Source organism: Bidens hawaiensis, unplaced genomic scaffold (genome assembly GCF_021521415.1).
Source record: "Bidens hawaiensis isolate Kalapana, Puna unplaced genomic scaffold, B.hawaiensis_p1.1 tig00037215_1, whole genome shotgun sequence".
Taxonomy (NCBI): Eukaryota; Viridiplantae; Streptophyta; class Magnoliopsida; order Asterales; family Asteraceae; genus Bidens; species Bidens hawaiensis.
The window spans coordinates 154,983-175,765 of NW_027496490.1; the positions used below are offsets into that span (position 1 = coordinate 154,983).

General features: G+C 36.1%; 1 protein-coding gene and 1 pseudogene across 1 annotated transcript; one reads left to right on the top strand and one right to left on the bottom strand.

The window, feature by feature from the left end:
• Positions 1–3,472: 3,472 nt before the first annotated feature.
• LOC143589087 (putative galacturonosyltransferase 4) lies at positions 3,473–5,639 on the bottom strand (annotated as a pseudogene).
• A 4,463-nt stretch (positions 5,640–10,102) lies between these two features.
• Positions 10,103–11,131, top strand: LOC143589089 (uncharacterized). Its single transcript, XM_077069943.1, has one exon. It carries the CDS (start codon positions 10,103–10,105, stop codon positions 11,129–11,131), a length of 1,029 nt encoding a protein of 342 aa, XP_076926058.1.
• Positions 11,132–20,783: the final 9,652 nt, after the last annotated feature.

Below are 20,783 nucleotides of genomic sequence, written 5' to 3' on the forward strand. Positions count from 1 at the left end.
TATTCTATTATATAATAATAATAATAATAATAATAATAATAATAATAATAAAAAAGTTAAAACACAACTTTTTAAGTTGAAGTTAGAAAGATAGGTTTACCTCTCAACGCATTTAGTCTGTTGTGGGACTTTGAAAGGTCTACCATACACATATAACTCAATTTACTTGAGTTTCGAATGTTGAAAATGGTGTTCTTCTTTGTTGGAGTCAAACTAAGACCCTAAGATGCTCTCATATAATTGATAATTCTTGTCACCTGCATGATTCAAATCTAGTACAGGGCCGGCCCTATATTTAATCTAGGTAAAGCTAGGGTTTTAGGCCTATAACGAAATAAGGCATCCGTTTAAAAATTTGTTTACTTATATATTAAACAAACAGATGTTAATAAGTGAAAAATTGGTTTATTCACCAATTCCGTGTGTTGCACCAGTGGTTTCCACTCGTGGTTTCCACTCCGTATGTACGTTTGCAACCCGAGTTCGAAACTCAAATGTTGTATATATGTTGATTTGGTTCTCATTTCCTTCCCCCGATACTCAAATGTTGTATATTTTTTTATTTGGTTATCATTTTCTTCCATACTATTTGATTATCTTATGAGTAATGAGTGGCCTATATTTGCTAAATTAATCACAACTTGTTTTTTTTCGACAGAATTACAAATTTTGTCCTTTAAAATATGACGAATTACGGTTCGTGTCATTTTCTAAGTTTCCTTGCAGGCGGTGTACTTTAAACTTTTTTTTTCTACACGTTATGTCCTTTACGCTAACTGGGTTAGAAAAACACAGTTAAATGCCCTCACGTGAGGCGCATGTGAGGGCATTTTTGTCTTTTCACCTATACCTGCAACTTCTTCTTCCTCTTTCTTCTTCATTTTTGCAGATCTCAATTAATAAGATATAATCATGGAGTCCTACAGTAACAAACAGTGGCAGCTTTCAATCTAGCGGCATAGGAGCAGTAACAGTCCGACCGTTCATCACCGGCACATCGCCGTCCACCGTCACCATCTCTGTCGCACAATCGGACAACCACACCACACCACTGAACAACCACAATCACACCATCGCACTTAGGATATGAAATTAGGGTTTCCGGCAGACATCTCCACGCCATTAAGATCTGGAAAACAAAACCCTAATCGAGCCATGGCGGCGCCTGAACCCTACCCTTTGTGCCGCCGGAGCCATTTCGGCACCTAAATCTTGACCTTCGTTTCTGCCTAAGCCATGACGGTGGTTCCTTCACTCATTCTTCCGCTGGTCCGATTGGACTTGGAACCGCTTTCAGATACTACAATAACCAGAATCGCTGGCAAAAACGGCTTCTCAGGGTTGCCGGAAAACGAGAGGGTTTGTACCCTTTCATGTCGCCATGAACCAGTAGATGATGCTACGGTTGTCGGGTTGTCGGGGAGAGAAAGAGAGAGAGAAATGGTGGATGGGTCAACTTTGGTGGTGGGCTATACGGCGGTGGCTGCGTTGGTGTCTTGCCGTAGATGATGCTACGGTGGCAGTGGACAAACTCAAAGGGGAGATAATCTGTTGCAAAATATGATAAGGAATAGATGAATAGGTACGATTTGCGATAACTGAATGGGGTTGAGATAATCCATTTCAAGGTGAGCTGGGATTTTGAAATTGGGGTTGAGATAATCAGTAACAAATATGGTGAGTGGTGGTGATTGAGAAGAAAGAATGGTTTGAGATTGGATGGTTGTGGTTTTTTGTTGGTGGTGGTGGTGGTGTTCATGGCTGTTGGTGGTGGATGGAAAGGGAGATTAAAGAAACATAGGGAAAGAGGAAGAAGAAGTTGCAGGTACAGGTGAAAAGACAAAAATGCCCTCACATGCGCCTCACGTGAGGGCATTTAACTGAGTTTTTCTAACCCAGTTAGCGTAAAGGACATAACGTGTAGAAAAAAAAAAGTTTAAAGTACACCACCTGCAAGGAAACTTAGAAAAGGACACGAACCGTAATTCGTCTTATTTTAAAGGACAAAATTTGTAATTCTGTCTTTTTTTTCTTAAAAGAATCAGAATTTACTAATTTTATATTCGAAACATCACGATCACTTGCTAAATAAAAATATAAATATTTAAGTTGATATATAACTCCAGATAAGAAAAAAATGTAAATTTTATATATAAAACACAACAAAAAATCAAATACTATAATTTTATAATTTCATCTCTTTCTAACTCTCACTTGCTAAATAAAAATATAAATATTTAAGTTGATATAGAACTCCAGATAAGAAAAAAATGTAAATTTTATATATGAAACACAACAAAAAAATCAAATACTATAATTTTTTAATTTCATGTCTTTCTAACTCTCATCAAGTAAACTGTTAGTAAGACTAATTTATGATTAACTTACTAATCAAAATACATTCTCTAATTTATCTTACAAATTTACAATCAGTTATCGGTGTTCACTCAAAATAACACCTTTGATTTACGTTGATTTGCTAATAATACACGTGACTTAGGTTTTTTGTTATATGACTTCATTACTATTATGAGATGTAATTCTATGAAGTTGGTAGCTATGAATACATAACAAGAAGATACTTCACATGTAAATAATACATTTGTTCTAAAAAAGCTTATTATTGTCGGTCTAAAACCTGAAAATTAGTAGCGTTTTGTAACAACAGATTTTGAAAGAGGCCTCGAGTTTTTCTTTTTTGCTTTAGGCCTCCGAAAAGATTGGGCCGCCACTGATCCAGTACATCTTCATTGTCTCACATTTGACCCAACCAACATTTATCGACTGAGTCTATGATGATCTGCCTCGACCCATTTAATACTTTTAAAAAAAGTTAATATTAAAAGTAACATTTAGAAAAAAAATTAAGCAATTAATTAATTTTTATTTTGAACTCCTCATTTCTAATAAATTTATTTTAATAGCTCCCTAGTCTATTAATTCTCCGATCGATTTAATGCGGCTCCTTTAAGAGTGGGCTAAACGTACCTTCTTATATGTTGAATGCATCCAAAAAATATTATATGATAGATTTTGTAGGGCTAAAAGGACACATTCAATAAAAAGCCATACATTATTATTGCATTCAGCACAAACCCAATATTAATCATCAGTTGCCAACCTTGCCCATGAATGTTGTGAGTGCGCTTGTCAAGTTTAATAACATGATAACAAACAACCCTAATGGACATATATTGTGTTAGAAATCAATAATACACATCATTTTTCTCATTTTAATAAACCACCAGGCTCTAAGCTTGGAGGCTAGAGTTGATCAAACAAACAAATATATCAACCCTATGCAACAAAAATTCCTACTCGTTACGCCACTCTATTCGATCCCAAATAATTTCTCTAGTAACACTTTAAACTATAATATCAACTTCTTAAACTATGGCATCAACTTATGATGGTAAAACTTGATCGACATGTTTCGACTTTGAAGTTACTCGTCTATGTAACTTGATATTCTTTAGTGTTGGTAAATGTCTGGCTTCTCTATCTTTTAGAAAGGCTGAAAACATGAACAAACCAACCAACACCACTATTAACAATCAAAGAATATATCCTAATTTCTACTTATTGACGCGGTTTACATCCTCTCCTCTGATCCGTCTACTCACGGACTCATATTGCAATCCCGCATATACGCCTGATCATAATCCACATACCTGCTCCAGTACCCTCTAAACTTTGGTATTCCAATCTCCAGCCACGGTTTCAAATTCCCATTGTAGTGAACCACTGCTGCATTTTCAATCTCCTTCTGTCTCACACTCGGGTTGTACCCGAGCCCAAGCACATGCCATGACTTCTCTAACGGGTATACCCGTTTCCAAAATGTTATCAAACCAGCTGGCAACGTCCCCAGCTTCCAAAGCTGTCTCTCCTGATTCTGCATTATAACAAACGATCACGAAACCGTTAACATTTAAGTATTTTAGAAACTGTTCACTCATTCATAAAGAAGTTACCAGATTCTGCCATGAGTTGTAAACTTCTGTAATGTTTTGTTTCTTCCATTCTTCCAGATCAAATACATTCATTCCATAAGCCCATACACACGCACGCGGGTCAAAGTTTTTAGCAATCAAGGTATTTGAAAAATTGAGGTATCGATCAAACCGATGAAAATTCTCCCCACACGTCTCAACTGCACCGATGACCTTACCTTTCAGATCAATAGACCAAAGACCACTTAAATCCTTCTGAACCACTATATCATCATCCAAGAACACCACTTTACTCAGCTCTGGAAATACCTCCGGAAGGTAAAACCGAAGATGATTCATCACTGACAGATACTTCGGGTTCTGAAGCTTCACATTTGAATCAATCGTGTCCTGAGATGCCAGCTTTAAGAACCGGGCTGTAACTTGCATTCAGCCATGTGAATTCATCAATGTTTTGAACTTGTATTGTAGCCACCCCGGGCGGGTTTACAAGGAAGCACATCCTCATTGCAGCATAATTCAGCTTGTCGGTTACAATGTGAAACACGTGTTTTGATGGATCCTGTCATGCTTACACGTTAACAATCACAACTTCTAAAATACTATCATAAATTTAAAAAAAAAACATAATTACTCATATTGGCATTTGTAACAGTTGAATTGACGACCGCTGCTGTAGCTAACACGTTATCAGAAAACAATGCATAATGGAACAGGTTCGGGTCATCAAGATTTTCTTGATTTGGAAAATGTTGTGCAGAGAAATTTAACGAATAATATTCGGTTGATAGTCGTAAAGGAAGACAATGCAGGCCCTTTGATACGGTTTTGGCAGTTAAGTGTGTTAAAAACAAGGCTTGTTTTTGGTGGACACGTAGTTGTTCTTCCGTTGTGTGAATAAGAGCCCGGAGTTTCCTTACAACCGCGGTGCAATCATCCTGTATTTGCTTTCCTTTTGCCAGTGTTTGATCCATCGCCTTCATCTTGTCATAGGCACTGAATTTATATAAACATAACTTAATAGTAAATACTAAAATATAACAACTTATCTATGGCAGAAGTTAAAGTTAAGCCTTACTTTTTCAGTAAATCATCATCCTTGGTTGCATCACCTAGTGCCTTTTGGATTTTATTCATACGTACTCCAAGTTCTTTGATGAAAAGAGGGTTGCTTCTTGTTGCCGAAAGGGAGAGGTAAAGCCGTCCCCTAATCAGCTGATCCTTGAGATACCGAACACGATTATCTGTCGAAAAATGTTCATCCGGTTTCTCACTTTTGGCCTTTGCAAGTTTGCGTTGACCGACTGTATGAACCTCTTGTTTGGTTTCCTAAAAGATCATACATTAAAACAATTTAGATATGCCATATTTGATAGTATCAACAGAAAACAGTTTCACATTTCTGTTTGGTTATGTGTCGATTCTTTCGGATTATGCATACAATTCCATATAAATATTTAAAGAAAACTTACAGCTGATGCAAGGTTAATGGGGCTATCATCTTGAAACATGACAATGGTGTCAACTCTCTTTGGTTCTGAAATCATATATAGTCGAAATCGTCACGTAAAACATATAATGAATAAATAAAAAAAAGAAGCCAGAATGTGAGTAATGAAAGAAACCTTTATGATCTGTGAGTGCATGCAAAAGAACATGAGAATGATACGATTTGGATGGTGACATGATGAATTTCTTAAGATGATGACAATTACAAGATGGGGTGATGATAATGAGAGTGAAAAGAACAAATGGGACAAGAAACAGTAAGAGTAGGGTTGGCATTCTGATCTTGATTATTATCATCTTCCAAAAGAACCCAAATTTATTTTATGAATGAAATCCGAATACCAGTTTATTAATTATAAATCTGGGTTTAGTTTAGAACTCGCACACCATTAAACGGAATGAATAAGAGTATTCCAACGGGGAAGAATTTGTGTTCATTTATCAAATCTGCTGTTTGGCTCATGCTTTTAAGTAACTTGTAACGGTTTAGTGCCTCCTACGTAGGACAGCCAAACGGGTGGGGTTAGAACGGGTTGATCTAAAAAAGGGTTCTTTTGGTTTGGTTTGGGTCGGGTTGGGACGGGTCCAATGCCATGTTACGCACGTACCGAGACTGGGTTGGGTTGGGTCACGCGTGTCCGGATACCAAGTTGTTTATGCGCGTACCGATAATTGTTACATGTCCGATATCATGTTATGCGCGTATCAACGGTGTGTTGGCGTCTGATGCCCAACAAGCACCTAGCCACACGCCGTTACAGATCTAATGATGTGTTACATGTGTATCAATCCCGTAACATGTTCGATGTTGCATTATGCGCGTACGGAAACCAGGTTGTGTGTCTAACGGTGTCGGGTTATGGGAATGCCGGTGCTGTGTTCCGCATCCTATGATAACCCATTCTGACCAGTTTGAAAAATTACACCAACCCATTCTGACCCGTTTGAAAAAGTAAAACCAACTAAGGGGCTGTTTGGCAAGTGCTAAGTCATTAAGTGTTGAACCAACCAACCAAAATATATCTTAAAACAAACTTTCATTATAACCAACCATATTAACTAGTTTTATACCCGTTTGATGAACGAGAACTTTAGTGTTATAAAGACATAAGCCACCGCCAAAACCACCACCACCACCACCACCACCGATAATCATAATAATTACAATTGTCATATTCTAAATATATTAAAACCAGATTTTCATCCACTCACCAAAAATACTATTCATCAACCCTTAAGTTATATCCACACACGTGTGTTTGCACTCATCTTCTCTACCACAACTTTTCACCTCTCACCTGACATCTCTTCATATCTCTATCTAATAGCCACCTTCATCATTTTTTCACTTAAACATACAACCACAAATTGCTCTACTCACCTCCAATGCTACTCATTCAATCGAGTACCTATCTTCCTTTGTCATCGTCATTCTCTATTAGTCGAAATCCTTGATCGACCACCTTGGTCGTCTGTCACCTCCGCTTTAACCGTGGGGTTTTCTTTATTTTAATTTTAGGGCAATCAACCTCCTTAATTGAGGTTTTTTGTTCCTTATGTTTTTAAACCGAAAGGTTTACCTGGTTGATCTCTCCCAGATTTGAATGTTATTTGTGTTAATGTTTTGTGCTTATAAAAAACAGCTACAAGGGTGTTAAAGGTGTTGATTTGCTCTTTTTGACAGGTGTATCGTATTTACAAGGTAAGACTTTTGTTTTCAGCTACTAATCTTTGAGTAAATGTTTATTCCTTTTCTTGACATATAAGGTGAATATAAGTCTTTTGATTTTAACTTTATGCCTTTATTTAACTTTGTAAGTGTGTTTAAAATAGTAATTTGACTTTCATGTGTTGAATTTACCCTCAACTGTTAATTTTTAACTACATGTTTATTCCTTTTATTGCTTTATAAGGTTAATATAATATAAGTCTTTTGCTTTACACTTTCTTTCTGTACTGAACTATGTAAGTGGCTGCCTAAATGTCTACTAATAACAGTAGGAAACGTTCACATAACATAACCCAATCGACTGCATCATCGTCTTCATCTCTGCAGTTTATTGGTTACACTACCGTCGCACAGTCCCTACGTCGTGCCTTTATACTTCGTGCTTCTTCTTCACGTGTGTCAACATATATCGATCTCGGCACGCCTGTGAGTTTTACGACGCCTTCTTTTGGTATGATGAACGTTCGGTTTCGGCATCCCGTAGTGGTCGCCCACGGTATAACCAATGTTGTAAAGGCGGAGATGTAAGGCTTCCGTCTTTTAGGTCATATAGTTCAACTATCGTTCAACTATATACAAACTTGAATTTCTTTCAAACATTCGTGTGTATAACTCTATGTTTTCAATGACTTTCTTTGGCGCTAAAGTTGTCCACTCAGTAAATACGTCTTTTGGTCCTTACATTTTTAAAATAGAAGGTCAAGTTCATCACTGGCTTGGAAGCATGTGTCATCCTCCTAATGAGAAGCCTCGGTTTCTACAAATGTACATCTATGACACTGATAACGAGGTTTCTAACAGACTTCATTTCTTTAACGGTGAGGCAGAGTCTCCTCTTCGTCATGAGATCGTCTCACTGCTCATTAAAGAACTTGAGTCTCGAATTGAACTGGTGAAACTATTTCGTACCACTAGAGACATATGTCAGGCGACTGAGATGTCAACACTCTCTATTCATTTGTTTGCTGGTCAGACTAAACGATGTTATGATGCACTTGTGAGTAATTGAATTGGCGCTATTATTTCCGACGATGAGCCTTCGTCTAATCGTTATGACATTGTCATTCTCCACAAGGATGAGCATCCACACATAATAAATAAACTACATCCATTGTATATGCCACTACAATATCCACGACTGTTTGTCTATAGAGAAAGTGGGTGGTCTTCGAGGCTTCGATTATATCGACATGCTTCAGATAGTGAAAAAAATCTAACAATGAATATGTATTACAGCTACCTATTGCATGATCGCCAAAACCTTTGTACTTTACTTCTTAGAGGTGGTCACTTATTCCAACAGTACTTGGTAGACGCATATATGTGTATAGAAGAAAGTCGTCTAGATTACATAAGGCAAAATCAAAGCACATTCAGGACCGAATTTCTACAAGGAGTTAACGACGCTATTCAACATGGTGATACCGACGATTGTGACATTGGAAAAGGAATGACTTTGCCTTCGTCTTCACCGACGTCCCTAGTTATATGTACAAACATTATCAAGACGCCCTTGCGATATGCAGAGTCCATGGAAGCCCCAATACTTCATTACATTTACGTGTAACATCAAATGGCCTGAAATCAAAAAGACATGTTTCTCAATTCCCATCACTTAAAGCACAAGACCGTCCATACATATTCCAAATGAAAGTTAAGTCATTGGTAAGCTTTCTAAAGACACAAAAGCCTTTTGGTTAAGTTGCAGCTCATTTGTACACCATTGAGTTTCAAAAAATAGGCTTGCCACACTGCCACCTGTTGTTGTGGGCTACACAACCACATAAGATCCGTAACGCTGAACAGCTTGATAATTTCATTTTTGCTGAAATCCCTGATCCACTTGTTGAACCAATTTGCATAAAGTAGTAACTGAGTTTATGGTACATGGTCTGTGCGGTATAATACAGCCTAATGCACCATGTATGAAGTTCGGATGTTGCTCCAAAAACTTTCCAAAAGATTATCATTTGACTACCGTCTTTGATAAAAAAAGGTTACGTCTAGTACAAAAGACGTTCAATAAGTCACATGTTTAAGAAAAATAGTGTTGATGTTGATAACAACTATGTAGTTCCTTATAATCGTGCTTTGTTCTTTCACTTTCATGCTCACATAAATGTCGAATATTGCGGCTGGAATATGCTCATAAAGTATCTGTTCAAGTATATATCAAAAGATGCCGACCGTATACGGTACTCCATAATCAAAACGACAAACACCAATGTCAATGCACCAAGTACTAGCATCCTTCTAAGTGTATGAGATTTCTAACTTTTTTGACAGCTGATTTATCTGTCCACATGAAGTGCCCTGGAGGATCCTCAATTTCCCAATCTACAACAGAAATCCTCCGGTACAGGCTTTGGCTGTTCACTTGCAAGACATGCAACAAATTTGATTCAGAAATGAAGATAACCTTGAATCAGTTTAGAGAATCCATTTTTAGAGAAGACTACATTAAAAAAATGGCTACAAAACAATCGTCAAGACCCATCAGGCCGTCACCTTTGTTATGTAGACTACCTTTCAGAACACAAATGGGATGCCAGTGACTAGTTTTGAAGTAGAAGAACATCAACGATAACACCTGCAATCGGAAGGCTAATATACATACATCCAAGTAGTGGAGAAATGTTCTTATTAAGAATGCTTCTTGCACACAAAAGAGGTTGCAAATTATTCACAAATATACGTACCGTAAACGGTCAAATTGCACCGACATTTAGAGAGGCACGCCAAATGCTTAACTTACTAGATGATGGTAAAGAATGGACATCTACGTTTGAGGAAGCTGCTGCATGGGCCACTGCTTCTGAGTTACGAACATTATTTGGCCATATGCTTCAGTATTGTGAGATATCCAATCCCCTAAGGCTATGGGAACAACACTGGAACAAAATGGCCGACGATGTCGTACACACATAATCTTCTAAATTCCGATACTCAGAAACAGTATGTGTTGCATGAGCTTGAGCTGCTACTACGCACCGCTCCCATACCAGTTACATTGACAAAATTTGGGTTACCGTTACCTGATGCACAGTCACTGCTTTGTCTTAATAATAGAATTCTGTTAGAAGAAAATAATTACGATAGAGAAAAACTTGCGCATGAGCATCAATCATTAAGAGGCCTTCTCAACGGCCAACAAAAAACAATATATGAGCATATCATGTTGCTTAGTACTTCTAAAAGACAGGTTTTAGCTTTCATTTACGGTCATGGTGGCATTGGCAAAACCTTCTTATGGAACACAATCATCTCAGGTTTACGTTCAGAGAAACTAGTTGTTCTTGCAGTTGCAGCCTCAGGCATAGCATCACTGTTGTTACCTGTTGGCAGAACTGCTCATTCAAGAGTTAAAATCCCTATTGAATTTAGTGATGAATCTACATGCTCAATCTCCAAAAAGACCCATCTTGCACAGTTACTAATAGAGACTTCTCTAATAATAAGGGATGAGGCACCCATGAATGACCGGAGATGCTTCGAGTCGTTAGATAGATCTTTAAAGGATATACTAAACAATGAACGACACCTTTTTGGCAGGAAATCCATTATCTTAGGGGGTGACTTTAGACAAACATTGCCAATAAATTCCAAAGCCTCTAAGACAACCATTATTTCTTCATCGCTTTCACGATCATATCTTTGGAAAAGCTTTGTTGTGTTAAAACTAACTGAAATCATGCGTCTACAACGAGAATCACTGAACAGTCAACAAAAAGAAGACATTAGCAAGTTCTCATCATGGCTATTGGCAATAGGTGATGGCAACGCTGGAACCCTAGACACCGAACATACACAAGACACAAAAGTCATAGATATACCAACAAGATACCTCATTCCTTATTATGAAAATGCACTCACCGATCTTATCAGTTTTGTATATGACGCTGACACGCTACAAAATCCCTCCCCCGCAACACTTTCATGAAAAGCAATTGTTTTCCCTACAAATGAAATGGTGCATGATATCAACACCATTGTACATAACATGTGTCCAAGAACAGCAATGTGCTATATAAGTACCGACTCTCACTCCCAAAGTAGGCACTCACGTCGATCCAGACGCACTTTATCCAACTGAATATCTTAACATGCTAAGCTTTAACGGTCTTCGACCCCATAGACTATAACTTAAAATAAACGATGTTGGCATTCTCATCGGAAACCTTAACCCGAACGACGGACTATGCAACGGCAAACGCCTAATAGTTACACAACTTTTACCTAATAATATAAGCAAAGATAATGACCAGCCATCGTGTATACATACCACTAATATGTTTGATGCATGATGACAAAGAACTTCCATTTTTGTTCAAAAGAAAGCAATTTCTAGGAACGCAATGACCATTAACAAAAGCCAAGGTCAATCACTAGACAAATTTGAGGCCTATCTTCTGAAACCTGTTTGAAGTCACGGACAACTGTACGTAGCATTATCAAGAGCAACGACACCCGAATCACTAAAAGTAGTCATTAAACCACAAGAAAACTACCTACAATCTACAACAAAAAGTATAATATACGCTGACTTCATCAACGAAATTAATATTGTGTAGGCACACAACATACATTTAATATCCAATCACTTGACATACAACACATCTATACACATAACTCCAGATTTTTTAGTAATATGTATGTAAAAAATATCACATAATTTTTCCCCTAACTTGCATTATTTCTTACAAAAAACAGACAGAGATTCAAAAAAATTATGGCATAAAAGTTAGTATGCTTCCACCACTTCTTGAAATAAGAGTCATTAAGAAATGGATACCACATGCAAGACTACAATACATGTGCTACCTATTCGTGAATTGATGTGCGAAAAGCTATATATAAATAATAATAACTAATTCTCACAATTCAACACTAAGTCTTAAATTTATAAGACCAAACAAACCTAACTAAGCTTCACACAAACAGCAAGTGTACCGGTCGCGTAGTAGCACAGTCTAATGGAAGTCCAGATGTCGAACACAAATACACGTGAGAACCTCTCAGATAATTAACCCTAATATAAGTCCTGCCTAAATAATATATTTATTTATCTTATTTATTTAAAACTAACTTAACTAATTTAACTTAACTAACGGTGGAACTTAACGAAACTAACAGGAAAACTTAACGGGATTTATCGATAATAAGAAAACGAATCACCTAGTAAGATGACTTAACGGGTATAGGATGGATCAGGTGCTAACAAGTGTTTGAAACCGGCTTCTAAAGATGAACTAAGATAGATGCAATCAAAGCGACTGGGTCCCCATGGTCAGTTTTCCCAGAAAACCCTAATGATGTATACCTAGCTTTTAATTCACGGTTGTTTATTTACGTACCTTAATGATTTATTACTTGATCCGTATCAAAATCACAATCCTCACTAAGGCTCGAGCTAATTAAAAACCTAGGAAGAAAGGGGTAATTCACTAATATGGACAAATAACTTAACTTACAAACTATTTTAGTCGAAAGCTAGAAAACCGCACGTGGTCTCGCAACGGGTAACTAAATCAACTAAAGCAGAGAGATAAGCTAATCCCTAAGGTCTTGGTCCAACTCAAAGAGGATCATCTTACTGACCAAAATGATTCAAGAAACACAAACCCTAATGGCACACGTCTACCACAATCAATCAACACACTCAGTATTAACCGAACTAGCAATTAACGACCACACGAAACAAATTCATGCAATAATCAACTACCCGTGGCTCATAAAACCTAAAATACATCTAATGGCAGCAAGGTTCATGGAATAATATCACAAATTATAAACTTTACAATAACTAAACAATCAAACACAAGATTAGCACCCGAAAACTAATCAACCGTTAAACATCAAACCTAGATGATTCAAAAAAGTTTAGCCAACATAATGAATGAAAATCAGAAAAAATAGATAAATATGATAAACATGATCATTAGAATCTGATTACAACTTGTTTGAATGTTTAAAACTCAAACATGAACTCACTATCGTTAAAATACTCAAAACCGACAACCGGATGATGAAACTCGAAACCGGCAGCTGGTCCTCCTTGGTAATTCGTCCAAAACTTATGCATGGAAGCTGAGATGATGATAAATTCGTTCGTAGGGCTTTATATCTATATATGAGTCAAACTTGCTAACCAAGCCAAAATAAGCAAAACCCGGTCCAACCAGGCCCATATAGGACAAAACAGTCGGGCCTAGCTGAAATCTGATAAGTATTGGGGGCTTAGGGCACCACGTAGCGTGACCATGGACACCCACCTTGGTCGCGTGGCGCGGCCAAGGTTCGTCCGTTTCTTTGATTTCCAGATCGTTTATCTTCGTACGCGCATACCGGTTCCATTTGATTCCCGTTTGAGTTGATTTTTTTTTCATTTAAACTCGTTTTTCGCTCTCTTCAACCATGGAATTGTAAGGCCCCGGTCCCGGTTCCCTACATTGGCGTTGGATTTACTCATAAACACAGTTCTAAATATCAGAGTTGATTAAAATATTTTCACGGAATAATAAAAGTCAACCATTCAATACAAAAAATTCAAATCTTGTTTTTATACATAACAAAAAAACATAGTATTAAATATCATAACAATTCTTCTTCAGATGCCAGCCTCTTCAGATCATGCCATGTGTCGCCCTCAAGCCAGCTGCTTTAGTCTATTTACCTACGTGTATACTAAAAGTCAGCTACGCTGAGTGAGTTCTAGTTAATCAGATAACATACTTACACATATACGTGCCCGAAGGTACGTATTACATACTTAACCTGTTTATCGTTCTTCCATGTTTACATACGTTCATTCTTTCATAGTTTCTTTCTTTTACATACACAGTACGTCCATAACTATTCTTACATTATAAAGAGCATTTCGCCCTACATACCTCGGATATTATTAGGGTCTGGTACCCTTCATCCTCGGATATTATTAGGGTACGGTACCCTCCATCCTCAGATATTATTAGAATCCGGTACCCTCCATTCTCGGATATTTTTAGGGTCCGGTACCCTTCTTTCCATGCAACCATACCTCCATTCATTCATTCATTACTTTTATATTTTTGTGTATTTTTAACATTTCCTAAATCATTCATAGATCATTCATACCACATTCATATAGCATTCATAATTATTCATAACACATTCATATATCATACACTTATCACTTAAGGTAAACGTGTCACACCTCGACCAAAGGCGGCGGAACATGCCGAGGTGTAACGATTGACCATAAGCACATGACACTATTTAAAGCGACAATATTTAACAAACTCATTTCATTTCACAACATCGAAAATGTCACATAACATTATTCATAACAAGTCATAACAAAATCTAACAAAATATAGCAAATCAAATATTGTTCATTTTTGCTAATATCCTAAAGGTATTTGTGACGTTCAAGCTCCAAAATCAACCAAGATGTAAAACTGTAACATTTCATAAAATAAAGTTTATCAACACAAAGGTTGGTGAGCAATTCATAAGTTTGAGTATATAATATATGGTAAGGAAAAACCACAAAGCTAGTATACGAAACAATAAATAAAAGCAATAATTTGGATAAAATCGCTAATAGAATTACGTTAGCGACACCTAACTATAAGGGGATGCCAAATAGTCTAGGATTTAATAGTTATTGTTAATTTCATTATGTTAACGACACCTTGCTACAAGGGGATGCCAAGTAGTCTAGGATTTATAGATCAACCAACCAAAAGCGATAAACACAGGCATATAATCATAGAACACAAATCGAGCAAGTATTTAAGTAAAGTATACAATAACGTTTGCGGGTTAAGACCTAAGTATAAAACATTTAGTTTAGATAAGATGAAATATCACCCCTAAAATAAAAGATAGAAAACGGGGTATGAAAATACTCACGTTCAAGTAATAAACTTGAAAGATGATAATTTGGAGATTTGTCGGAACGACGAGTTTAACGCATGAAGCCTAAATAAAAGAAAGTCTTGGATTTATAAATGTTGTCTTGAAGATCTTTAAATAAAATAATTGTTGCGAAAAGTAAACAATTCAAAGTTTAAGGTTTAAAATGTAACTATTTAAGAATTTATAATAGTAACCCTTTAAAAACGTAAGTTTGCTCAAAACAGGGTTAAAGTATCTAACATTAATATTTACTCCACCTATGTTAAGTAATAAGGTGGGTAAAATGCAAGAATGCAAGTCTGTTTGGGATAAAAATACTAAAACGGGTTTTAACGATTGTTCGGTTGTTGGTTCGGGTCTTGACAAATGGTCAAACCCAAAGTCAACTTTCCAAAATATTAAATGTCATAACTCATAAAAATTTAGTAAAACTTAACCAAGTATGTAGATCTATTGTTTTAGAACTAACAACGTACGTTAAGCGAGTGTTCGGTTTTGTCGGTCCAAACTTTGTTATGAGATCAAGTTGGATCCAACATTTCCAAGTACTTAACAAAATAATTAAAATCAGTTTGTAAACTATTTTTAAAGAAATATACAAGTCTTGGTAGCTAAAAACACACTTGTGTATCTTAAGCGAGTAAAAGTCGGTTTACTTCGGTTTGGTTCGGTTTCCATCTCACAAATAGTTCATTGATGGTTTCCACATGCCCAAATATCCAAGAACCTGTATAATAATTTATAATTGAAGAAACTTAAGTTTTATAACCAAAAAGTTAACAATAGTCTTTAAACAAAAGTTCGGTTTTGGTTCGGTTTCCATCTCCCAATAAGTTCATAGATGGTTTCCACATACCCAATATCAAAGAACTTGTAAAAATGATTTTAGAAACTCAAATCTAACATTAAACATGTTTAAACAACTAAATTTAACAAAACTAGTAAGCAAAAGTTCGGTTTATAGTTTAGAGCTATTTACGGTTAAACCGAAGCATAGACCCTCAAACTCATAACCATGGAACTTGTAAATAAACTAAAATGAGCAGAAGTTTAGCATGGTTTGTAAGCCATAATAAAGTTAGATATATATATATATATATATATATATATATATATATATATATATATATCAAGAACACGAAGTTCTCCATGAAGCCTTGCCTTACGAGGTCCGAAACCTCACCGACCGGAGCCGGAGAAGCAACTACCAAAGGTAAAAAGGGGTATTATATTATATATATATGTTGTGCCACCATAAAAAAGTATTATTAAGACTATATATGTTAATTAGAATGAAAGATTAAACTCAGTTTGACTTTTAGAAGTCAAACCTTCAAGAACAACTAATAAACAACTTTGAATCTTTGATGTTTGAGAGAGAATTTGGAGTTGTAGCAGGGAAAAATGGATAAAAATGGTGGTGTATATATAGGGAAAGGACTTGGGTCAAGGATGAGTGATAATAACAAGTATTTGCATGAGAAAAGGGTCAAAAACAAACACAAAACAACAAAATGTGACCTGCTGATCTGAAGCAGGTCGTGATACGCGACGAGTAAAGGGGTCCCCCATCGCGTAGCGCGATGGGGCTGGCCATCAGCTTTCCAAAACTTTCAAAAATAGCATATTCAGTCCCCGGAGTTCGTTTTAAGTGGTTTTGACGCATTTTAAAGACCGAAAATGATGTTTTCAAAACCCAACAAGTGTAAAACAATATTTTAACATAAAATCCATCATTTCGATTATTCCCAAAGTTTCGGTTTACAAAACGGGTCGGTTTACATGATAAACGAATACAAAACGAATACAAACAAGACCCGAAATTTACGAATGTCACAAAGTGTATTAACTAATCACATCGAGTATGCACACAACCCCGGACCCCGACAACATAACAAGGAAATGGGGCTAGAAACTCACCTACAAGAGATTCCTTTCTGAATTTATGGTAATGCCCATCTTGAGCTGTGCACGGCTAACTATCTATCAATTAGCAAGAATCCCTCAACAACTTCTAATTATATCATATTCCTAGGTTATTGTAACCCCTAACTACAGGGGTCCGGGGTCAGAGCCCCTGGAAGCGGGGTTCCAGGGGCGGCAGCCCCTAGCGGGGTCCAAGGGGAAGAGGCTGAAGTTCAATTTTATTTTCATTAATAAGTCTTTACTAAAAACCTCATCAGAAAACTAAAGTTTAACTATTTAATCAATTCAAATCTTCATTTTAAACGTTATATTTCATTATTAATTATTTACTTATCTTTAGCTCATATATCGTATAAGTCCATGTCTATCGTTTACGTATGTATACGCTGTTTATCTTTCGTTTATTTTGGAAAATTATCTAGCGTATAAGTCCTTGTAGACGTATAAGTTATTTAGAACGCATAAGTTGTTTCGGCGTATATGTCCATACATATACGCCCACTTATACTTATATGGCATGCACCTACTTACGCATTACAATACATACACGGCCTTATAGACGCTATATACATATACGCCCTGTACATATGCACTACATACTTATACAGATTACATATACATATACGCCTTTTACATATGCACTACATGCATACACGCCATATACATATATGCCACATACATATACGACTTGCATATACATATACGCTGCTCTATATTATAAGCTTATCATACTTATGCGTTGGACATACTTATACGTCGTATGTCTAGACCAGCTTTATCTTTATGCGTTTTTGGGGTTTTCTTCGATTCCGGTGCCGTCAGCCGTTGTTAACCACCATGGTTGATTAGGGTTTGATCTTTTATGACATAGGTAGCTTCGGGGTGTGCAGATCTGAGCTAGTCTGGTCCTTAAGTTCGTTTTTGGTTGGTTAAACACCCGAATAAAGCTATATCTAGATCCAAACGGCTATACGGCATCACGTGACTGCGGTGTCGGGTTCTAATAAGTTGGGTCAGCTGAGATAAATTATTTCTTACCTTCGGTAGCTCTCGGATCGTTTAATATGATAGAGTAAAGAGTGTTTGGCTTAAGTGTGTGTTTTTGAAGGTGTAGGCTATGGTGTAGAGATGGATGAAAATGGAAATGATTGAGGTTTAAGGGGTATTCATACTCCCTTAAGCCCATATTTCCTTTTTAGTCCATAATCCATTTCATTTAACTAGCCTACAATCTTCTATCTTTATTATTATTTTATTATTCCTCTACTAATTCAAGTTAATTCTTCCAGCTTAATTAATATGTTAAATATTATTCTAGGAAATTCCAGGAAGTTACAGGAATCTACGATAATCACAAACATGTAATTTCATGCAAGAATACTCAATAATCGTTAATGGTTTATGCACAAAACAACATAAAACTATGAAGAAAATATGTGTGTTTTACAACACATCAGACATCCCCACACTTAAACCTATTTCATCCCTGAAAAAGTAAACTGTACAGGATCATAACCAATAGATTGTTGCAACTCAACTCTTGACTTTTTTCAATATTTATAATTCAAAAACATTATCAAAACATTAACCGCGATTACCAGTGGGTTGGTCCACTTTAAACCCATGCCATTTCCATACGCAACGAGGCAAATAACATGTGACGTTTTTAAGTTTATATGAACTAGTGGAAGCCAAAATTAATAATAATATTATTTTTTCTTTTCTTTTTTTTCTAATGATTTTTTTGCTTGGTTTTAAAGACCGGAACCACCCCAAGTTGACCTAAACCTCATATCTAACTGATCAAAACAGAATATAACATTTAAGTAAAACTGAGACAATCAAGGATATTGTTTATCCACCCAAATTTAAGCATTATGGTTTACTAGGCAGCCAATTATATACTCAATTAAGTTCAATTAAAACTAACTAGCTAGTGTTCTGCACTACATGGCATACCCCTGTTAGCAAGCAACACCCCAAGACCATCACCATCAGTGAGTATACACGAACTCATCTGTCAGTTTACATATAACGTGAGCCTTGTGGTCCGTTTCTTAATGGTAATAGGAGGCGAGCAAGGAGACCTCATATGGCTAACAACGTGGTTTGATCAGGTCAGTAATGTAATTTGTACTTTAAAGCACGAGTGATCAAGTTTTATGACTTATGGTTTGGCAATAAATTGTGGGTTTGCTATTTTTAAATTTTTTTAAATATTCACAAATCCACTTAGGCCATGTGAATACCCAGCTGATATACCGTTTACCTACCTATAGTCTCCGAACCCAGGAGCATCCCATCAATACAAAATTTAAGGTTATAAAACCATATACCTATGAAGTGTCTACCACTAAAACTAGAAGTATGTTGTTTTTATGTTTATATCATGGGTTAACTAGTATACCCTAACGCTAAACCTACCCAAGCATCGTATTTCAGCATTCAGATTTTCATAAAAATATAGAAATCAAATCAAACATGAGGCTTGAGTATTCCCAGGCTTTCATCCCAAAATTATTTGTAATGCATCTCACTAAAGTTCAAGTAAATTAAGATTCAATTAAAGTCAAACATGTATTGTCTATACCAACTAAAGAGCTGAGCCCCCCGAAACTTCCCAAATTATATGCTCTGATATAAAGATTCATTTTTATTTTAAAAATTCAAGAGTGATAATGATCGGTAATTAATATCATTTCCCGTTTAATGCAAAATTTTGAAAATAAGGGACATTTTAAAACTCTTTTACTTACTTTTTTTATTTAATCCTTTCTTTAATTTTATTTTTGTTATTTATTAGTACATTTAAAACATCATTTCTGTCACACCCCGACCAAAGGCGGAACATGCCGGGGCGTAACGTATTGATTGGACAGTAGCTCAAAGACACTAATTAAAGCGACAATAAATATTTAATTTCATTAACATTAAACACGTACACAATTTAATAATTATAACAATTACATCATATTCTTGTATGTTGAATAATATCCTAAGGTCAAACTATTGTCTTCCAACTTGAATAGTATCAACTACTTGTACCTGTAACATGTATAAAAATAGAGTTTGTCAACACGAATGTTGGTGAGAATACATAAGTTTTAGTTTTGTATATATATATATAGAGAGAAATCACAATTCATATGTAAATGATGAGTATCACAATTCCTATGAAAATGTAAACAACTAAATAGATGTGGACCCGTTCTTATTGATACGAAATCAATGTACTTGGGTAAATGTATGATCATACTAGATGAGGATGAGATACCAACCACCAAACATAAAATAAACAATTAAGCACATAGAACATTTATCATAGAACATGCAATAATCACACATAAACATATATTGAATTGTGTTTTGAATAGATGTGGAATAAAACATAAGTAAACTTGAATATAGTATACATGCTACCCCCAAAATGTAAAAGATGGAAAAAAGGGGTATGTAAACTCACCTTAACGAGTGGATTAACGGGAACGAGATGGCGGTAAAAGAAAATTTAAGATAAAGGCGGCGAGCTCCTCTATCGGGTTACGTCAACAAAAGTTCCGTGATTGATGATGAATTGAGTGATGACGGCCGTTTAGGGTTACGGTTCAAAGCTTGAATGCGAAAACAATCTTAACAACAATGTATGAGTTAATTGTCTTAGGGTTTTAGGTAGCGAGGTAGGGAGGGAGGTGTGTGTAGGTTTAATTGAAAAATGGTGACGTATTTATAGTGGTTTAGGGACACTTTTGGTCGCGGTTTGGTTATTA